Here is a 19,845-nt window from a genome sequence, read left to right as displayed (position 1 = left end):
ACGTTGACGCCATCACTGCAATCTGTGTTAATTAAGCCACATCCAAGTGTTAGCCTGACTTCAGACATGGCACAGTGTTCACGATGGCACTTGTTCACAATGGCAGCTCCCACATGGGGGTGTCGGTGGTGGCTCAGGGGGATGTCCAGTGTGTGAGTTGTCAGAGAGACACAAAGGGATCCATGCATCCATAGAAAGAGGCCTGGTTGGAGCTCTGGCTAATCTGTAAACTGTGAACTCCAGGCTCAATGCTTCTTTGATCTTCTCTTTCGTCACCTGTTAAATAGGTACCTGCTCACCTCGGGAGTTTCATGAGGTGATGTGGGTGGAGCTACAAGAGTCCTGACCCTAGGATGAGTTGTCTCTCTTCCTTTCTTCTCAGCGCCCTCAGCGCTTCCAAGAAAAGGTCGTATTTATGGCTTGCCAGAGTGAGACATGTAAGACGGGGGACATCACCCTGGATGTGATTCTCAAACGAGCATCTCAGGCCTGGCACTTGCATTTTGATAGGAGGACAGGTTCTGTTTTCGGGACCGAAATGGCCCACCTCATTAGCCTTATAGAAACCTCTGGAAATTGTAACATCCTAGTTGCCTAGAAAGGCCACGGTATGACTCCAGTAATTGATCAGGTTAATGATCTCAAGGAGACAAAATGAACCATGAAAAATCTGGTCCCGTGAAGATAAAACTCAAAGGACCAATCTTTCCTTTTAAATCCTAACACTCAGGCCAGAGCGATAATATAGTGGGTAAGGCACTTGCCTTGCATGCAACTGACCCGGCTTTGATCCTCAGCATCCCATATGGTCCTCCAAGCACTGCCAGGAGTAACCCTGAGCATCTCTGGGTATGGCCCAGAAACCAATAAATAAATGAATTTTGAAACACTAAATATCATTGTCCCCCATTTGGGCTATATAATAATCTTGGAAATATTGGCTAACCCATGACTTGGGAGGAAAGAAAATTTGATCAACTCACCAAAACACCTTTATGAAGGAAATGCTTTCTAAGTTCTCATTTTACAGGTCTTGTTTTCTTCAGCTGTCCCGGAGTATTCTGCTTTAAAATCAAAGAATGTCATCCCGGTCCTCACACTCTATCAACAGCAAACGTAATGAAAGGGATTTTCCTAGTGCTTCTTGGTGTCGCTAAGGGTGAGAGGGATGGGGCCTCCCCGGTGGTACTCAAGAGACCGGAGGCTCGCACCAGCAATTCTAAACCAGCTAAGCTGGCAGTTCAATGCAAGGGCCTGAGATGCCATGTGACTTGGGTCCTGCCATGCAGGGATTATGCCACCATCCTGGTGGTACTCAGGGGCCTCTAGGACTGGGTCTGGTGCTGATTGGGGGACCATGTGGTACCAAGGATCAAACCTGGGTCAGACACATGTCCTGCTTGCACCCTCACCCTTATACCATATCCCAGCCCAATGGCTTTTCCTAGTTTTTATGGGTTCCCTGAAGACTTCCTGAACCATTGTTTATCTTTTCATTCTCCAAAATTGTCAAAGTCAATAAACCTGTAGTCACAGAATAATATGATGAAGGTCAACTCAAATTTCCTATCTCCTAAAAGGAAAAAAAAAATACTTCGCATGTTTCTTTTTGAGATGCAGCAATGCTTGTGCACACACACATCCCTTTCTCTGGGCTGTGAGAGTGTTTCTAGTGCCTCGGTGGAATGATGTGAATTAGGGTTGTAGGGTACTCCACCAGGAGGATTTTGAGGTTTAAGTGCTCTGAACAAGCTTTCAAATGGCTTCTCTTAAAGATAGAAACAGAAACCTCCACTATGGTCTTTTCTGGAACTAGGACACGGGAAGACGGTGGCAGCTGTGTGCAGAGCAGACAGAGGGAAACGGCTGGCGAATGTGCTATTAGTTCACATGGAGGCCAGAAGATATGTTTAGGAAATGGCCAACGGCTTCATTCCCCCCCCCAAAATACACATATTTAAACATGGGGCAAAGGCCTAAAAAGATACTAACAAGACAGAAAAGCCTAAAGGGAAACTAACTCCTTTGAATCACACCACTAAAAATAAAACCCACGTTCCCATCTGCTAATACTAGACATTTCTCTGTGGATCCATATTAGATATTTTCTTTTTTGGGGGGCCACACCCAAGGTGCTCAGGGCGTAACTCCTGGCTCTGCACTCAGGAATTAGTCCTTACCATGCACAGGGCACCATATGGGATGTGGGGCATGGAACAGGCCACATGAAAGATAAGCACCCAAACCACCATAGTAGCACTCTGGCCCTGCATCTATATTGTTAAAAATGAAATCACCTCAGGTCCAGAAGATGGCTCAGTGACTTAAAGGGCTTGCGTGGCAAGTGTGTGGGGTCATGAATTCAAACCCCCCAGTGCCACCTGCACATCAGAGATGATCCTAAGATCTCTGCCGTCAGGGAGCCCCAGGAAACAGCCCCAATCTGTGGCTTATCAAACTCACCTTGGATAAGTGTGAGTTTGTGACCTTAATCCCTGATGCCTCAAATATAGCGGCCAGAGAGAGCGAACACATGTAGGGCAATTGCATTGCATAAAACTGACCCAGGTTCAATCCCTGGCACCACATATGGTCCCCTGAGCCCAGCCAAGAGTGATCTCTGAGGACAGAGCCAGGAGCAAGCCTGAGTACTGCTGGGTGTGGCCCAAAAACCAGAGGTGGGGAAAAAAGAAGATTTTTGAACCTCGAAGCTGGTAACTCAGTGGGTGGAACACATGCTTTGCATGCTCAGGGTCAATCCCTGGCACTTATGGTCCCCAGTGTGCCACTAGAAGCAGCCCCCCAGTACTGAGCCAGGAGTAGCCTCTAGCACCACTGGGTGTCATCCCACTCAGCTCCTCCCCCAAGAAAAAAAGGCAAACAAAAAGAAAAATTTGGAGTCTTTCAGTTTTAGGCAACATCAGTTTACTCCCAGCGTTAAAGTGAGCTATGTTTCTAAAACGATGTTTTATGTAAAATGAAAAAAATGAATATTCTTTTTTTTTCTTTTTGGGTCACACCCAGCGATGCTCAGGGGTTATTCCTAGCTCTGCACTCAGGAATTACCCCTGGCGGTGCTCAGAGGACCATATGGGATGCTGGGAATCGAACCCGGGTCGGCCGCATGCAAGGCAAATGCCCTACCCACAGTGCTATTGCTCCAGGCCCCATGAATATTCTTTTTAAGGTTGTGAATTTTTTTCCCTTTTTTGTTGATTTTCATTAATTTATAATAATACAGAATTTCAGGGGTTGGAGAGATAGTATAGCAGGTAGAACAACCTTGCATGCTGCTGACCTGGGTCAGTTCCTGGCACCCCATAGACACCGGCACCCAGATGGTTCCCCGAGCCAGCCAAGAGTGACCTCTGAGTGCAGAACCAGGAGTAAATCCTGAGCACTGCTGGGGGTAGCCCCCAAACAAACAGACCCCAGAATTCCAGAAGTATAGTTTAACATCTTTCTAAGTTGGATAGGATTTTCCATACCTACCTCTAAAATTCCAGTACCATCCCATCCCCCTAAAATGACCCCTCTTTTGAGGGCAGGTGGAGTTAGGCCACACCCAAGGGTGCTCAGGAATCATTCCTAGTGGTGTGTGGGACCAAACCATGGTGCAAGGCAGGAGCCCTAACCCTTGTCCTATCTCTCCACTCTCCAAAAGAACCCTCTGAAGGCTATAATTTTTATTAATGAGACCAAAAGTACTTTAACCTTACTCTTCCACTTAATTAGCCATGTGATCTAACTAACTTAACAGTCAGCTACTGAATATTATTTTCTTCTCTGAAAGTGGAGCTTATGTTCCAACTTATGTTGAGAAAATTGCATATGAAGTCAATCTGATTTACATATTAGTATAGGTCCAAGTTCGTGGTGTCTTATTAATGTTTCCACTTAACGTAGCCAAACTTCACTCAAACCCTTATTATTCCTAAATTCAAAATCTTCCTTTTGAGACTCTTTCAAAGAGTCATCTAAAAAATCCCCTGGGGACCCTTCTCCCTGGCTTCATGGCTACAAATTTCCCTGAAGGCCACAGCCATGGAGAGGTCATCATAAGGGACTCTGCAAGGGGCCACACTGGTTCCCACCAATCATGGATCTTTCTTTTTTTTTTCTTTTTATTAATTTTTATTAGTGAAACACCATGAGGTACAGTTGTAGATTTACAAATTCTTGTGCTTGGGTTTTGATTATACAATGATCAAACACCCATCCTTCTACTAGTGCCCATTTTCCACCACAATGGATCCCAGTATCCCTCCCACACCCATTCCCCCCCCCCCCCGCCCCATCCCACCCTGCCTCTGTGGCAGGGTATTCCCTTTTGTTTTCTCTCTCCTTTTGGGTGTTGTGGTCTGCAAAAGAGGCATTGAGTGGCAATCATGTTCAGTCCATAGTCTACTTTCAACATGCATCTCCCATTCTGGGAGGATCCTCCAAACACCTTTATTTGGTGCTCCCTTCTCTATCTGAGCTGCCCTTTCCCCTAGAGTGCCCAGCTGGCCTCTAAGCCATGGAGTAATCCTCCTGGTACTGATCTAGGATAAAGTAAAAAGGGCCTCCCGTTGATCATCGATTTGCTCGAGCGGGCCCAGTAATATCTCCATTGGAGACTTTGTTGTTACTGTGTCTGGCATATCGAATACATCACGGGGAGCTTGCCAGGCTCTGCCGTGCGGGTGAGATACTCTCGGTAGCTTGCCGGGCTCTCCAAGAGGGGCGGAGGAATCGAACTCGGGTCGGCCATGTTGGCTGCATGCAAGGCAAACGTCCTACCACTGTGCTATCGCTCCATTCTTGGGTATTAATCTCCTATTTTGTTACTTTATGTCCCCCAGATGAATGCAGTCTTTTTATGTCTATCCCTCTCTTTCTGACTCATTTCGCTTAGCATCAATCATGGCTCTTTCATCACGCTTTGACTTGGTCCTAATTTCTGAAACAACCCTTGTGCCCATGTGGTTCCAGAAATTCTCCATGGAAGGTGTGGGGGGAGGGGATTGTGTGTGAGAGTTCCCCAGTACCACCCTCAAGGTTGCCGATTCCCTAGAAGGACTCACTTCTAGGCTATGATCCAGGCTATGATTGTCCTGCTCATGGTGTAGTCTAGTAAGAGGCTACAGCAAAGGGAAAAGGCACACAGGGTGAAGCCCAGGAAATTCCAGGCATGGGGGGGTTGGGGAGGTGACTCCAAGAGCGGAAGTACCTGCTTTGCATGCAGGGGCCCAAGTTTCAATCCCCAGTACCACAGGGTCCTCCAAGTACTACCAAGTATGGTCCCTTTCCCACCCTCACTCCGGAAAAAGCAAACTTCCAGCACAAGCTGCCAACCACTTCTTTGTTTTCAGGCACTGGTTGTTAACATGTACAGAATATTGCCAACCAGGGGAACTCTCGCCTGAGCCTGGGAATTTAGGGATGTATTGGGGGTCCATCATACTGGCCTGGGCCATCCCTATGGCTGCCAATAGTTTCTCAGTGTCCAGCCTCTTGGAGGACAGACCAGGACAGTGTGACCCAAACCCCTTGACATTTACCTTCAATCACATTGGTGCTATAGACTATCTGGCGTGGCCCAAGGTCTCAGACCTACAGGGACTTTTTAGGCAGGATATTTCAAGGACCCGCAGGTTCCCTCGGGAGCAAGTTTCCTTGAAGTGAACAGGGTTTGAGCGCCCCACAGATGGGGATTGATCCTACCTTTGCCCTTCATGGCCAGGCAGCGAGGTGGTTGGTATTAAGGGAGAAGAAACTTCTCTTAGTTTCTCTATGCTTGAGAAAATACTGTTTGTACTGAGCATGGGGGATTGATGGTGCAGTGCCAGAAAGATCAGAGCAGAAGGGATTCCAGCCTCGACATTCCCTCCCCACAAATCTGAGGGGCCTGGACACAAGCAGAGGAGACCCACCCCTATTCCTCCCTGGTGGTGATTCCCCCACCTCCTGTCCCTTTCTGTCTAGATTATCCCATTCCATCAGAGCTCCCTGGCCCCAGCAAATGAGCCCACTTTTTCCCCTGGAGTCCAAGAAGAACTGTTGATTTCAAACCCCAAAGGAACAAAAATAGGTCCAGATTCCCATCACATCCTTCACACCCTGCAGTGGGATTCCTGAGCCTTCTGTTGACCTCTTAAGGGATCTCAGCTCAAATCATAACCTTGGTTCGGCGATTCCTCAAAAAGTTAAATAGAAGACTAGCGTACAGACTGACAGTTCCACTTGTAGGTGGAATTCCCATCCAAAATAATTGAAAGTGGGCACATAAATGCTTTCTGCCCAATCATGTTTAAGGCAGCATTGTTCCCCTAAGGCAAAGATGGCAAACACCCCAAGTGCCAGCAACTGATAAATGGATAAAATATTGTCTTCCATATGATGGAATATTATTCAACCAGGAGAATAAATGAAATTTTGGCACAAAGGACAATGTGGATGGGCTTGAAAACATTCACGATCACGATCGCGACCATCCTGTTGTTCGTTGATTGCCTCGAGCAGGCCCCAGTAACGTCTCCTTCATCCTAGCCCTGAGATTTTTTTAAAAAGTGCCATATTCAAGGCTCTCTCAGGGTTAGGAGAATGAGACCCATCATTGTTACTGGTATTTGGCATATTGGGTATGCCACGGGGAGTTTGCCAGACTCTGCCGTGTGGGCAGGTTACATTCGGTAGTCTGCCAGTTTGTCCCCAGATCCAACCAATCATTAATAACGGGATTAAACAGATTTATGCATCGTATTTATAATCAGTTTTTACTTAGAGTAAAACCTTGTTTCTATTCTGATCTCTGTAACTAGTAGAGATGCCATATGAAGTAAAAGATATGGTAAGTAAATTAAGGCAGGCACAGCAGTACATATATTGGATGATTGGACATTATATCCCCAAAGTGTGTAAACTCAGTCTGTAAACTGGTGTTACCTCAATTAAAAATACATTGAAAATTTAGATACTGTGGGCAGTGTTTATGTGAAGGTGAGAGGGGAAAAAATGAGTCAAAAGGTCGTTCAAGTTTTTGGCCTTAGATATCACTGGGAAAAAACAAATTTAATAAGGAAGATTGGATGTGTTGTAGCTTGGTAATGGAGCACCAGTTATTGAACTTGAAGTTATGTGGATTCACGTAGTCAGAAAGCTGTGTCTACCCATCTGGGGAGAGTCAAGAACTGAGATGAAGATAAAAATGTGGAAATAGTCAAATTCATTCCAAAAGAATGAAGAGATGTTGCCAAGAGGGGAGAGAGAGTGATAGAGAGGTGGTCAATGAGTAAGGACCAATGAAATTATTTTATTTTATTTTTTTCTTTTTTTATTAGTGAAAAACCATGAGGCACAGTTATAGGCCCACAAATTTTGTGCTTGGGTTTCAGTTATACAATGATCAAGTGCCCATCCCTCCACCAGTGCCCTTCATCCATCCCCACGGGTCCCAGCACCCCCCCCTCATCCCCCCCCCCGTCCCATCCTGCCTCTGTGGCAGGGTATTCCCCCTTGTTCTCTCTCTCTTCTTTTGGGTACTGTGTTTTGCAAGAGAGGCATTGAGTGGCAATCATGTTTGGTCTATAGACTACTTTCAGCGTGATTCTCCCACCCTGGGAGGGTCCTCACAACACCCTTTATTTGGTACATTTACACAATGGAGTACTATGTAGCTGTTAGAAAAGATGAAGTTATGAAATTTACATACAAGTGGTACTACATGGAAAGTATCATGTTAAGCGAAATGAGTCAGAAAGAGCGGGATAGACACAGAAAGATTGTATTCATCTGGGGAACATAAAGCAACAAAAAGGGAGAGTAACACCCAGGAATGGCTGAGATTAGTACCAGGAATTTTGCTCCATGAATGGAAGGCCAGCCACAGGCTCTAGGTGAAAAGGAAGCTCAGATAGAGAAGAGAGCACCAAATGAAATTATTTTAAAATTTAGTCATAAATAGTGGCAGTGTGTACACAGCATGATAAAACATATTGAATGCCATGGAAGCATTCGTGTACAAATGGATGATATGATAACTATTATGTGTATACTAAAATATATAAATATTTTAGAACATACTCTTCTTAAAAAGTATGTATAAGTATATATATAAAAGTATATAGAAAAAAGATTTTTAACACCATGGCAAATGACAGAAAATGTAACCCCAGTTTCACCTTGAAAAAACATCAATAAGCAAGACATCTGGTAGACCTCTGTTTTGGGGGGTCCCAAATCCCCACTCTGGCTCTCCCTTCCCCCACCCTCCCTGCACTCTCCACCGGCTGTTTCTTGTTGTAATGAGCAGAGCTTCATGTGCTTTTAGCAACCGCAGTGATGAAGATGACCTCCCTCCAGACCTGGCTGAGGCCGTCGGCGTACCAGCCACCACCACGCCTGTCACCACCGCCGCTGCTGCCACCAGCCCAGTCTCAGCTCCGCTGGCCTCCCCCCAGAGCCACCCGCTCAGCTCGCCTCAGAACTCAGAAGGCAAGAGCCAGCTGTCCCCAGGGGTCAAGGTATGGGATAAAGCCTGGAGGAGAAAGCGCTCTCCTGGAGGCTCCGTTAGACTCAGGCCGTGGCATCTGCATTTCATGTCACACAGGACCAACTCTGTGCACTTGTCAAGCAGTCACAGCTTCCAGTGCATGCTTCCTGCCGTTGTTGTTTTCGGTGTTGGTGTTGCTATATAATCTGTCCCTGGTCATGGTCACGGTTCTCCCGTTGTTCATTGATTTGCTCGAGCGGGCCCAGTAACGTCTCCATCTTGAGACTTGTTGTACTGTGTTTGGCATATTGAATACATCACAGGTAGCTTGCCAGGCTTTGCCACGAGGGTGAGATACTCTCGATAGCTTGCCGGGCTCTCCGAGAGGGGCGGAGGAATCAAACCCGGCTCAGCCGGGCCAGCTGCACGCAAGGCAAACGCCCTACCGCTGTGCTATCACAATCTGTCCCTGAAAGATGAATATTTACGGGACACAGACTATGAAAAAAAAATACCATGGGTCCTGTGCTTTAGAAAAATTTTAAGAAATTGAGGGGGGTTGGAGAGATGATTCCAAGGACTGGAGCAGTACGTTATATATGCACAGGAGGCTTGAGTTTGATGCCAGGCACTGCATGGTCCCCCAGGCACTGCCAGATGTGGCCCGAAACCTGAAGAGAGAGACAGAGAGGCAGAGGGTTGGGAGGACAATTTTGATTTTCGGACAGCATTCCTAAACAACTTAGCGCTCCCCTGTCAAGACAAAGCGATGGGGCCAAGAGATAGGACAGAGATTAAGACGCTTGACCCTTTGCAATCCCACGTACAGTTTCCTGAGCACCAGTGGGTGTGACCCTAGCCCCCCCCAGTGGAAGATTTGGACTCATAAAATCTTAATAGTTCCCCATCCTGCTCATTATAATGAATAGTCCGTATTAAGTTTGAAAATTAGAAATACACCGTTCACTTGAAATTGCCAGAGTCGAGCAGGAACAATGACAGAGGCAAATGCAGGACATTTGCTTGCCTGCCTTTCTGCCTGCCTGCCTACCTTCCCTCCCCCCTCCCTCCCTCCCTCCCTCCCTCCCTCCCTCCCTCCTCCCCTTCCTTCCCTCCTTCCTTCCTTCCTTCCTTCCTTCCTTCCTTCCTTCCTTCCTCCCTCCCTCCCTCCCTTCCTCCCCTCTCTCCCTCCCTCTTTCTTTCTCCCTTCCTTCCTTCCTTCCTTCCTTCCTTCCCTCCCTCCCTCCCTCCTTCCCTCCCTCCTCCCCTTCCTTCCCTCCTTCCTTCCTTCCTCCCTTCCTTCCTTCCTTCCTCCCTCCCTCCCTCCCTCCCTCCCTCCCTCCCTTCCTCCCCTCTCTCCCTCCCTCTTTCTTTCTCCCTTCCTTCCTTCCTTCCTTCCTTCCCTCCTTCCTTCACTCCTTCCCTCCTCCCTCCTCCCTCCTTCCCTCCCTCCCTCTCTCCCCCTCCCTCCCTTCTTCCTTCCCTCCCTCTCTTCCCTCCTTCCCTTCCTTCCTCCCTCCCTCCTTCCTTCACTCCTTCCCTCCTCCCTCCCTCCCTCCCTCTCTTCCCTCCTTCCCTCCCTCCCTCCTTCCTTCACTCCTTCCCTCCTCCCTCCCTCCCTCCCTCCCTCCCTCCCTTCCTTCTTCCTTCCCTCCCTTCCTCCCTCCTTCCCTTCCTCCCTTCCTCCCTCCCTCTCTTCCCTCCTTCCCTCCCTCCCTCCTTCCTTCACTCCTTCCCTCCTCCCTCCCTCCCTCCCTCCCTCCCTCCCTTCCTTCTTCCTTCCCTCCCTTCCTCCCTCCCTCCCTCACTCCCTCCCTCCTCTGGATTTTGGCCCACGCACAGGAGAGCTCAAGGCTTGCTGCCGACTGCTCGGGGGTCACTCCGGCAGTGCTGCGGGGACCTTAAGCAGGTGCCAGGACTGAACCAGGGCTGGTGACATACAGAGCAAGTGCCCTTGCCCTTGTCCTTCCCTCCAGCCGTGTTTGCTCGCCTCCCTTCAGGCGCCCTTCCGCTGCAGGTCCACATGCTCGGAGGAGATGATGGGGTGGCCCGGGGGTCTGAAGGCAGGAACCCCGAGGTTCCCCCCGGTTTCCTCTGGCACCTTGTACCCTCCTGGTGGCTGCTAGAAGCTGCCGTCACCCCAGAGCCCTGTTTTTCATGAGCCTCAGTTTCCTTCAAAAAAAAAAAAGATGGAAATGGGGCTGGAAATAGAGGACAGGGTGGTAAGGCCTGCTCTGACCCGGCTCGACCCCCAGCAGGGCACGGAATCAGGAGTAGCGCCCGGGCACGGCCAGGTGTAGCCCAGACAGCCTGCTTCAAGAATCAGATAAAATGGGAACGCTCTCTGGCTCTCTTGCCCAGTTCCTGGCAGTGGGCTTCCGGGGAGCCGAAACCTGCGTCAACTGGGGTCCGAGGTGACTGCTCTGCCTCTGATCTGGTAGCACTTAGGCTGCAGCGTCCAGACCAGCTCACCCCTCCCCCCGCCCCCCACCCCCATCCTCCGTTTCTCCCAGGTGGCTCTGGAAAGCCCTCGGGGGAGCCTGGCTTCACCCTCAGCAGGGCTGCTCTCGGCCAAGGCACCAGCTTTCCTGGGAGCAGCTCCCGTGCTGGCGTCAGGGCCCCGCCTAGGGCTGTGCTGTGTGTCGCACAATGTATCTCCCATGCCATGGGGACAGTCAGACTGAAATACCACACACACACACACACACACACACACACACACACACACTCTCATACGTATGCTCACATATACTCACACATATCCACAGACACTTATACAAACATACATAAGCACATACACACATACACTCTCACAGATCCACAGACACATAAACATGCATATACACATATAAACATGCATATACACTCATGCACATACACCCTCACACACATACACATAGACACATATCCACAGACACTCATACACATGCACATATAACTATACATGTACTCACACAGACACTCTCATACAAACATTCATTTGCACATGCACACATACACTTACATAGACACTCTTACAAACACATGCACATATAAACATGCACTCATAGACTCACATTTATCGACACATGCACACATATATCCACATACACTTACATAGACGCTCATGCAAACATACACATGCACACCGACACATACATACGTACACACATGAGTACACGCACGCGCACACACACACACACACACACACACACACGCACACACATGCCCTGCGTACCCCCATAGAGCTAAGGTGGCTGCCAGGAAGCTGGTGGCACCTGCTGAGGCCTCAGGGCTCCCTCTTGTGGCCACTCTCTCCTTCAGGCCCGTGTCAGTGGGTCGCCCAACACCTCTGGGCAATGAGACCCCAGGACAAGAGGAAAACTATTTTACCCCCAAAGAAGTTGATTTCCAGGGGCTGGAGGGGTAGCGCGGGGCTCAGGCACTTGCATGCACTGGACCTGAGTTCCATCCCTGGCACCACGTGTGGTTCCCTGAGCAAGGCCAGGAGTGACCCCCGAGCCAAGAGTCAGCCCTGAGCTGAGGCCTGCCGATGACACCCCCACAGAGAATCTGGCTTTCAGAGGCACCACCCTCCACCAGCAGAAATTATCCTCTTGGGGGACAAGGGGCCTCCCCAGCAGTGTTCCGGAAGGCCGTGGATCCCACTTACGAGTTTCGCAAACCAGCCGAGGTTTCCAGGCCAGAGCCCGAGGATGCTGGGCCGCTCGGAGTACTGGGACCACCCGACAAAGCACAGGCTGGGGCCCCTAGGGCTGCACCGGCCATGCTTGGGGACCATGTGGTGCCAGGGCTCAGACCCAGGCTTAGTGCCTGCCTAGACATGCTCTCTAACCTGGTCCCTGGCACGGTCCCCTGGGTTCCTAGTGCATCTTTGTTGTGCTGATGACTGTAGCAACCTTTGAGACCGGGCTGTCTGGATCCCAGACGGAATGTTTGCACTTTATCTACCCAAGAGATACTGAAGTGCCTTCCCCTCTCCCCCAGCCCTAAAAGTCCCTCCCTGAGCACTAAAGACAATGAAGGGCTTTGCTTTTTTTTTTTTTTTTTTTTTTTTGGTGAAAAACCATGAGGTACAGTTGTAGACTTACAAACTTTCGTGCTTGAGTTTCAGTTATACAATGATCGAGTACCCATCCCTCCACCAGGGCCCATTCTCCACCACCACTGATCCCAGTATCCCTCCCACCTCCATCCCCCCAGTCCCACCCTACCTCTGTGGCAGGGCATTCCCTTTTGTTCTCTCTCTCCTTTGGGGTGCTGTGGTTTGCAAAAGAGGAACTGAGTGGCAGTCATGGTTGGTCTGTAGTCTACTTTCAGCATGCTTCTCCCATTCTTAAACCCTGTTTCTATCCAGGAAGGTTTGCAAAAAAAAAATAAAATAAAAAGAGTGGAGAGCATGTTGGGAAGGGCACTGAACACTTGGATGCTGATGGCTGGGGAAATTGGGGAACCTGGGGGTTCGCAGAGGGGAGAGGAAGAGAGGGGGTGTTCCGGGGCCCCCTCTGTAACCGTGGTGTCTGTCTGCCTACACAGAGCCCCCCCCGAGGAGGTGCCTTTACTCTGGAGCCCGGCGATCTCCTGATGGACTTCACGGAAGCCACCCCTCTGGTAAACTTCCCGTTTTCTAACTCCAGAAACCCACAGGCCCGAGAGACTGCTCGGCAGTGGGACCCCTGGACGAGATGGGCCTCTGCGCTCACCCCGCTCATAGCCTGGGGGGGCCCTGCTTTCCCCAAAAAATCCAGGTCCTGGGGCCTCCCCACTACCCCAACCCTTCCCAGGGCCCGGAGGGAGACCTTGGGGGTCTCATTCTTCGACGGGATCTGCAGGGCCTCTGCCCCTCCTGCTGCTGCTCTTTGGGTGCTGGCTTTGGGGGGGGGCAGCTCTGTGGTGTTTGAGTCTTGGCTGCTTTGTGTCTGGGCTGCACCCGCATTACCCATCCATAGGGGACCTCTTGCTGCAGCTTCATACAGGGGGGGACCTCGGGGCTGGAGCGCGGACCCCAGCCCACAGCCCTGCTCTCAGGCCCCTCCTGCGTTCCTACTGTGCTCCATCCTTTGCCTATAGGCCTCCCCTTTGGGGTGGTGGTCTTTGCAGGACCCCCGCTTCCCCCACCAGTGAGAAGTTTCTCAGGCCAGAGCACTAAGGGGGGGTCAGGCAGCATTTAGACCAGGCCAGGTGCCCGCCCTTCTCTCTTCTGCTTCCTGAAGACTTCGGATGGCCCCTTCCCCACCGTCTGTCAAGTACGATGACATTGTTTGTCCTTGGAGTTAATTGGGGAGGGCAGGGAAGAGAGACAGAGAGGGAACAGCAAGAGGGACTGAGAAAAAGAGAAGAAAGCAGAGCCGGCAAACCCCAAAGTATAACGACTCTAAGGCATCCATATGAGTAAGGAATTATTCATGTTATTCGATGACACAAACTTGGATGCTTTGTGGGTTTGAATCAGCCTATAATACCCTGGTGTACCTCAGCATAAATCAAGGCCCACACATCTGGCAAGTGAGCCAAAATATGACCCAAATCAAAAACGCATCACGGGAGTTTCCTGTGTACTCGGCTTCTTGGCCTTGGGCAGAGTTCCAGGAACAGAGGAACAGAGGAGGATGGAGGGGAGTCGAGGGGACCCACCCCAGACCTCAGTGAGGCTCGGGAGTGAGCATCATTTGGACCCGTGGTTTGGAGGAAGGTACAGGGGTAGGTTTTGGAGATGGGACAAGTGAGCCCAAGACTGTCCAGGCTGTAGCCACAGCCCCATTCCTGCATCTGCGGGCACAGAGACCATATCTCCATCAGGCACAGCGTGAACAGCTCAGATAAGAGCTGGCAGTGAGTGACACTCTGCTCCGTGGACCTTCCCAAGTTCACATCAACATCATGAGTTAGGGGCTGGAGCGACAGTACAGCGGGTAGGGTGTTTGCCTTGCACACGGCCAACCCATGTTCGTTCCCCAGCATCCCATATGGTCCCCCAACCACCGCCAGGAGTAACTCTTGAGTGCAGAGCCAGGAGTAACCCCTAAACATCACCGGGTGTTACCCAAAAAGTAAGAACAAAACAAAAGCCACGAGTGATTTTGGGTTTGGGAGAGTAGTCGGTCATACCCAGTGCTGCTCCAGGACTATTTCTGGCTCAGTGCTGGGGGTTGGAGATTGTTCCAGCAGTGTGTGGGATTCTAGGCGTGCCTGGGTTCAACCTGGGCTTCCGCATGCAAAGCCAGCACTCAGCCCTTCGAACCCTTCCCCAGCCTTGTCCTCGTCACGGCCTTCCCCTTCGACCCATCGTCAGGCTGGCTTACAGATGCAGGGGCCCTTTCCTGCCTCTCACCGAGAGTCATCTAGAAACCCAGGATCTTTCCACATCACCTTGTCGCCTTCCCATGGAGGGGAGATATGAGTGCCTGAGTCGGCAGCCACATGGGCACTGAGCAAGGGCAAGATGGGGTCTCTGGACCCCTTCTTAGCTGCTCTTTGTAGGAGATCAGGCAAAGCTGCTGCTTCTGCAGGCACCCCGCCCCTCTGGAACTGAGTAGTGCCTGGTGTGTGAAGGACACCCCAGCCCCCTAGACCGGGGAGATTTCCCAAGTGGGCATGGAGGAAGAGACAGCGAATTGGTGAGCTGGGCCTGATGCTCCTTTGGGATCCTTAACGGGCACCCAACAGAGAGTTTTCAACTGGCAGACATCCATTATCAGGTACAGCCTGAGCATGCAGGAAAGCAGAGAGGGAGGAAGCCACGATCTGGGCACCAGGTGCCAACAGGCATATGAGTGGGCAGTGCTGTCTCTCTGTGGGAAGCCCTAGAACAATTCCCAGGCTGTTCAAAAATGGTGCAGTGAGCCACAGCACAGCGGTAGGGTGTTTGCCTTACATGCTGCCGGCCCAGCTGAGCCGGGTTCGATTCCTCCGCCCCTCTCGGAGAGCCCGGCGAGCTTTTGAGAGTATCTCGCCCACACAGCAAAGCCTGGCAAGCTACCCGTGACATATTCAATATGCCAAACACAGTAACAACAAGTCTCACAATGGAGACGTTACTGGGCCCGCTCGAGCAAATCGATGAACAACGGGAGGACAGTGCTACAGTAGTGCCCCAAGAGACCACGTAAGCAGCGACTGAGCACTGGGGAAGTGAAGGTGTCCCGGTGCTAGGGTTTCAAGAGTAGGAGGGGCCAGAGAGATAGTACAGTGGGTAGGGTGCTTGCCTTACAGATGGCTGACCCAAGTTCTCTCCTCACCAGGAGTGATACCTGACCACAGAGCTGGGAGTAAGTCCTGAGAACCACTGAGGATGGCCCGAAAAAAAAAAAATAAAAATGAAAAAAGTAGGAGTGAGTGTGTGCTAAGTGAAGGAAGTAGACCAGAGCATTCTGTGCAAAAGCAACAGCCATGAGCGAAATTCTAAAGGAATCAGAGGGCCTGAAACTGAGGTTAATTAAAAACAGACAGGCAAAAAAATGCATGTTAGTTGGACCAGGAGTAATGGGGTTCCCTTCTAAGGCCATCGAATTCTGCGTGGGTCCAGCTTGTCAATTTCATCAACCGGGGGCTGGGGCTATAGCACAGTGGGTAGGGCATTTGCCTTGCATGCGGCCAACCCGGGGTTCAATCCCCAGCATCCCATATGGGTCCCCCGAGCACTGCCAGGAGTAATTCCTGAGTGCAGAGCCAAGAGTAACCCCAGAGCACCACTGGGTGTGACCCAAAAAGAAAAAAAATGGTCAACCCAGGGGTCTTTTCTGTTTGTTTTGGGGGCCACACCCAGCTCTGCTCAGGCCTTATCCTGCACTCAGGGATCACTTAGGGTGGTGTTTCAGGGACCCCCTCATGGTGCCAGGGTCCAACCTGGGTCAGCCGCATGCTAGGCAGCACCCTCCCCCCCTGGACTGTGGATCCAGTGCGTGTGTCTTCTTTGAACACGACAGACATCAACAGGGAAGGAAGCAGCGCCTGGCTTCAGCCCCAGTCCCCGTTGGGAGGTGCAGATACTGCCGCTGAATTGTCCAGTCCCTGCTTGCACCCCTCCACGGCCGGGTGCTTCTACTCACCACCACAGTTGGCATCTATTGGGGAGGAGGATGGCCGGCTGTGACATAGCTGCTGCCCTATCCCTGCACAAGACCCATTCACGTCCTGGCACTGTCTGAATTCAGCGGCACACATCACAGCTGAGTTCACCATGAACCCCTGTTCTTGAGATGGAGCCCCCTTCTTTTTGCTTTTTGGGTCATACCTGGCGATGCACAGGGGTTCCTCCTGGCTCTGCACTCTGGAATTCCTCCTGGCAATGCTTGGGGGACCACATGGGATGCTGGGAATCAAACCCAGGTTGGCTGCGTGCAAGGCAAATGCCCTACCCACCGTGCTATTGCTCCAGGCCCTGAAGCCCCCTTCTTGCTTCTGTGCAGCCAAGGCAGGAGGGCAGGAGGGCACCGTTCCCTGGCGCCCCAGGCCTTCCCCTTCATGCCCCTGAGGATCAAGTGTCGGGGGAGCCAGATGGCTCAGGCAGCCCGGCTGGCTCTCCCTGGTCTGTTTTTCTCTCTCTCACCTCAGCTGCCCCCAGCCCCAGAGCAGGACAGTCTTTGCCCTCCGTGCTGGGGTGACTGAGGGGTGTCGTGACTATGTCTCCGAGGACAGCCGAGCAGGGACAGACAGAGGGACTGGGATCACCTAAGGCTCCTAGGGCCTGAGCCGATCTTAGGGCTGGCGTTTGTGTTCTCTGGAGCACAGGGACATGGGTTGGGGGGATGTCTGTCTAGCGGGTGGGCTCTTTAATTTGCCACCATCTGGGGTGTCCCTGTCAAGAGGCTGGGAATCACTGTCCCCCACCCCGGGAAAAATCCAGAAAAATCTCCGTTTGCTGGATACACACCTTCCCCCCCCGCCGCCCCCGAGCCCTTCTGCTCTGGGGCCCGCCCTGTCCCCAGCCCTACCAGAAGACAACAGTCCTTTCCTTTCTTTAATCCCTGGGTCCCGGAGGAGGAGTGCAGGACCCCTCTGCACAGGCTCCCCAGGGGATACCCGCCTCCCTTCTCCCCTGCTTTCCCTCCCCTCGCCTTAGTCTCCTGACCTGGCATTGGAGGCAAAAGGCTTATGTGCTTCCATCATGATCTCTCTCAGCCAGCGTGTGTCTGTACACACACACACACACACACACACACACACACACACACACACGTCTTTCTGAAATGCTAAAGTCAGTAGAATCTAGCTGTCTGAATATGCCGAAGGAGGAAAGGAAATACCAAGAGAAATAAAAATAAAATGATATTTCAAAACATTTTTTTTTACTATGAGTTAAGTCTTCTGCTGTTCATTTACTAAGAGGATGTTATTTTATTAAATTCACTCAGAGGCTTACTTGGAAAGTTCAGGAATGCTACGTATGGGTCGATGTTTCTCTCCCATCAAAGCCCAGTGGTGAACAGAGCCTCAGCTCTATTCCGTTATACTTGGCAGTTAACCTTGGTGACGAGCATACATGACTTCCAGGCAGATGCATGGTTTTTTGGGGTTTTTTTTTTCTTTTCTTATTTTTTGGCCAAGTATTGCCAGACTTTATTTACATCCAAAACGGACATTTTATGCCTACTCTGATCTCCAGAGACAAAAGCCCTGTGGCCAGGGGTCCTGATAAGAACAAAGCCTGATGGCAGACAGAGACTCACTTCACACTGGTGTGGGGGTCCCTCTCCCCCAGCAAAAGATTTATCCTGAGAATTGAGTCGGGGGCTGGGGCAGAAAGATGGTTACATGTGACTGTGGCTGACTGACTAGAACTCCTCTGTTCCTAAAGAAGGGATTTAGAAATAGAAGCCTCCTCGGGGGAGGGCTGGGGGGTATCTAGAGCCTGGGTCTTGGCCTTGGCAAATGCAGTGTCTGCATTGCAACATAACAGCAGGTCACTGGGAAAGCTGTCATGAGATAATAGTTGTCAGACCCCCTTGGAAAGTGTCCCAGGCTTCCCAGCAGTGAAGAGCAAGGACATCATCGGTTTGGAGAGGGAAGGGAGGCCTGCAATTTTCTTGAAGAGTTTTCAGGGACCAGAGCAATAGCACAGCGGGTAGGGCATTTGCCTGATGTGTGGCTGACCCGGGTTCAATCCCCGGCATCCCATATGGTTCTCCAAGTACCAGCAGGAATAATTCCTGAGCCAGGAGTAATCCCTAAGCGCCACTGGGTGTGACCCAAGAAGCAAAAAAAAAAAAAGAAAGAAAAAAAAAGAGTTTTCAGTGAAACAACCCAGAGGCTCTGCTTTATTTATGAGGGCAGGATGATGCCAGCTCATGAAGGGGACCCTCGGGAACTCCAGGAAGCATGTGTTTATTGTCCGCAGTGAATCACCCCCTCTCCGAAACTCAGACTAACCCTGTCAGTGGCGCCATCGCTAACACCAGAACATTCTTCATCATCCTCATCTTCACACCTACCAGCCATTGCTCCCCTGCCTGGTGCATGGCACTGTGGAGGGCTGAGATGGGGGAATTAATTGTCACCCAGGGCTGAGTCTCTTCCGATCAGGCAGCCAAATACCCCATCGCCAGTGCAAGACCCCAAGGCCAGGACTGTGGGGGTGGGGGGAGGGGGCGGGGCCAGTGTGTTTTCAACAAAGTACGGCAGGATAAATCCTAACCCTGCATTCTAGATGTCGTCGCTGCTGCAGCGCTGTTCATGTGGCAACTTGTAGGCCCTGGTTCAGTGGACGGGGGGCATGAAAGGCCGGCGCTCCTCATACTGCCCCCTGTGGCCCTCATTCATTCATCTGGCTGTCTTCTGGCTTGGCCTGGACCACGCTTCCCAAGCCTCCACAGCACACCAGGCCTGTGCAGGAGAGGGGCTCCCACCTGCCAGCCCCTGGCGTGGGGCTCCCCTCCCGCCTCCCCGTGGCCTTGGGTCTAATCATGGACACAGATTGTGGAGAGGAGCCAAGGCCAAGAGCAGAGGGGGCGGGAGGGACTCCAGTCCTTGGTCAGAATCTGGGAGCAGCTGGGGTTGAGGCTGGCCTGAGAGCAGCCCGGCCGGCTGGCCGCGTTGACAGATCCGTCTTGCACTGTGCTATCTCTCTCTCCTTTCCCTCCCTTATCTCCTCTTCCTCCCCCTGTCTCACCACCTCCTCCTCCTCCCCTTCTCTCCACTCCTCGTGAGCAGGCAGAGCCCGCCAGCGCCCCCTACTGTGCCCACTCTCGCTGTTCTCCTCCACTCTCTCTCCCCATGAAGGAAGAGACCACTGGAGTTTGCATGCACCCTCCAATCAAAACGAGGCTGGTAGGTACCCTGGCAGGGAGAGGGGGCCCTTCCCCCGGCCAGGAGAGCTGAGATGCGGGTAGGAAGCTACCTGGTGGTGGCCCCGGGGGATCCATCCACACGCAAGA

The 19,845-nt window shown here is 51.3% G+C and overlaps 1 protein-coding gene across 4 annotated transcripts in view; it reads left to right on the top strand.

Annotated features, from left to right (window-relative positions):
• The window catches only part of EPB41L4B (erythrocyte membrane protein band 4.1 like 4B), a 164,620-nt gene that overhangs the window by 133,280 nt on the left and 11,495 nt on the right, over positions 1-19,845 (top strand). Inside the window, exons 21-23 of one of the 4 annotated variants that reach the window (XM_056117019.1) lie at positions 8,312-8,504; positions 13,010-13,084; positions 19,622-19,738. In XM_056117019.1, coding sequence (XP_055972994.1) covers positions 8,312-8,504; positions 13,010-13,084; positions 19,622-19,738 — 385 coding nt within the window. The remainder of the gene's footprint in view (positions 1-8,311; positions 8,505-13,009; positions 13,085-19,621; positions 19,739-19,845) is intronic. The other 3 variants (XM_056117020.1, XM_056117021.1, XM_056117022.1) reach the window with 3 other exon arrangements.

Source organism: Sorex fumeus, unplaced genomic scaffold, assembly GCF_029834395.1.
Source record: "Sorex fumeus unplaced genomic scaffold, SorFum_2.1 ptg000034l, whole genome shotgun sequence".
NCBI classification, from domain to species: Eukaryota; Metazoa; Chordata; class Mammalia; order Eulipotyphla; family Soricidae; genus Sorex; species Sorex fumeus.
This window is presented reverse-complemented; position numbering and strand designations above follow the sequence as displayed.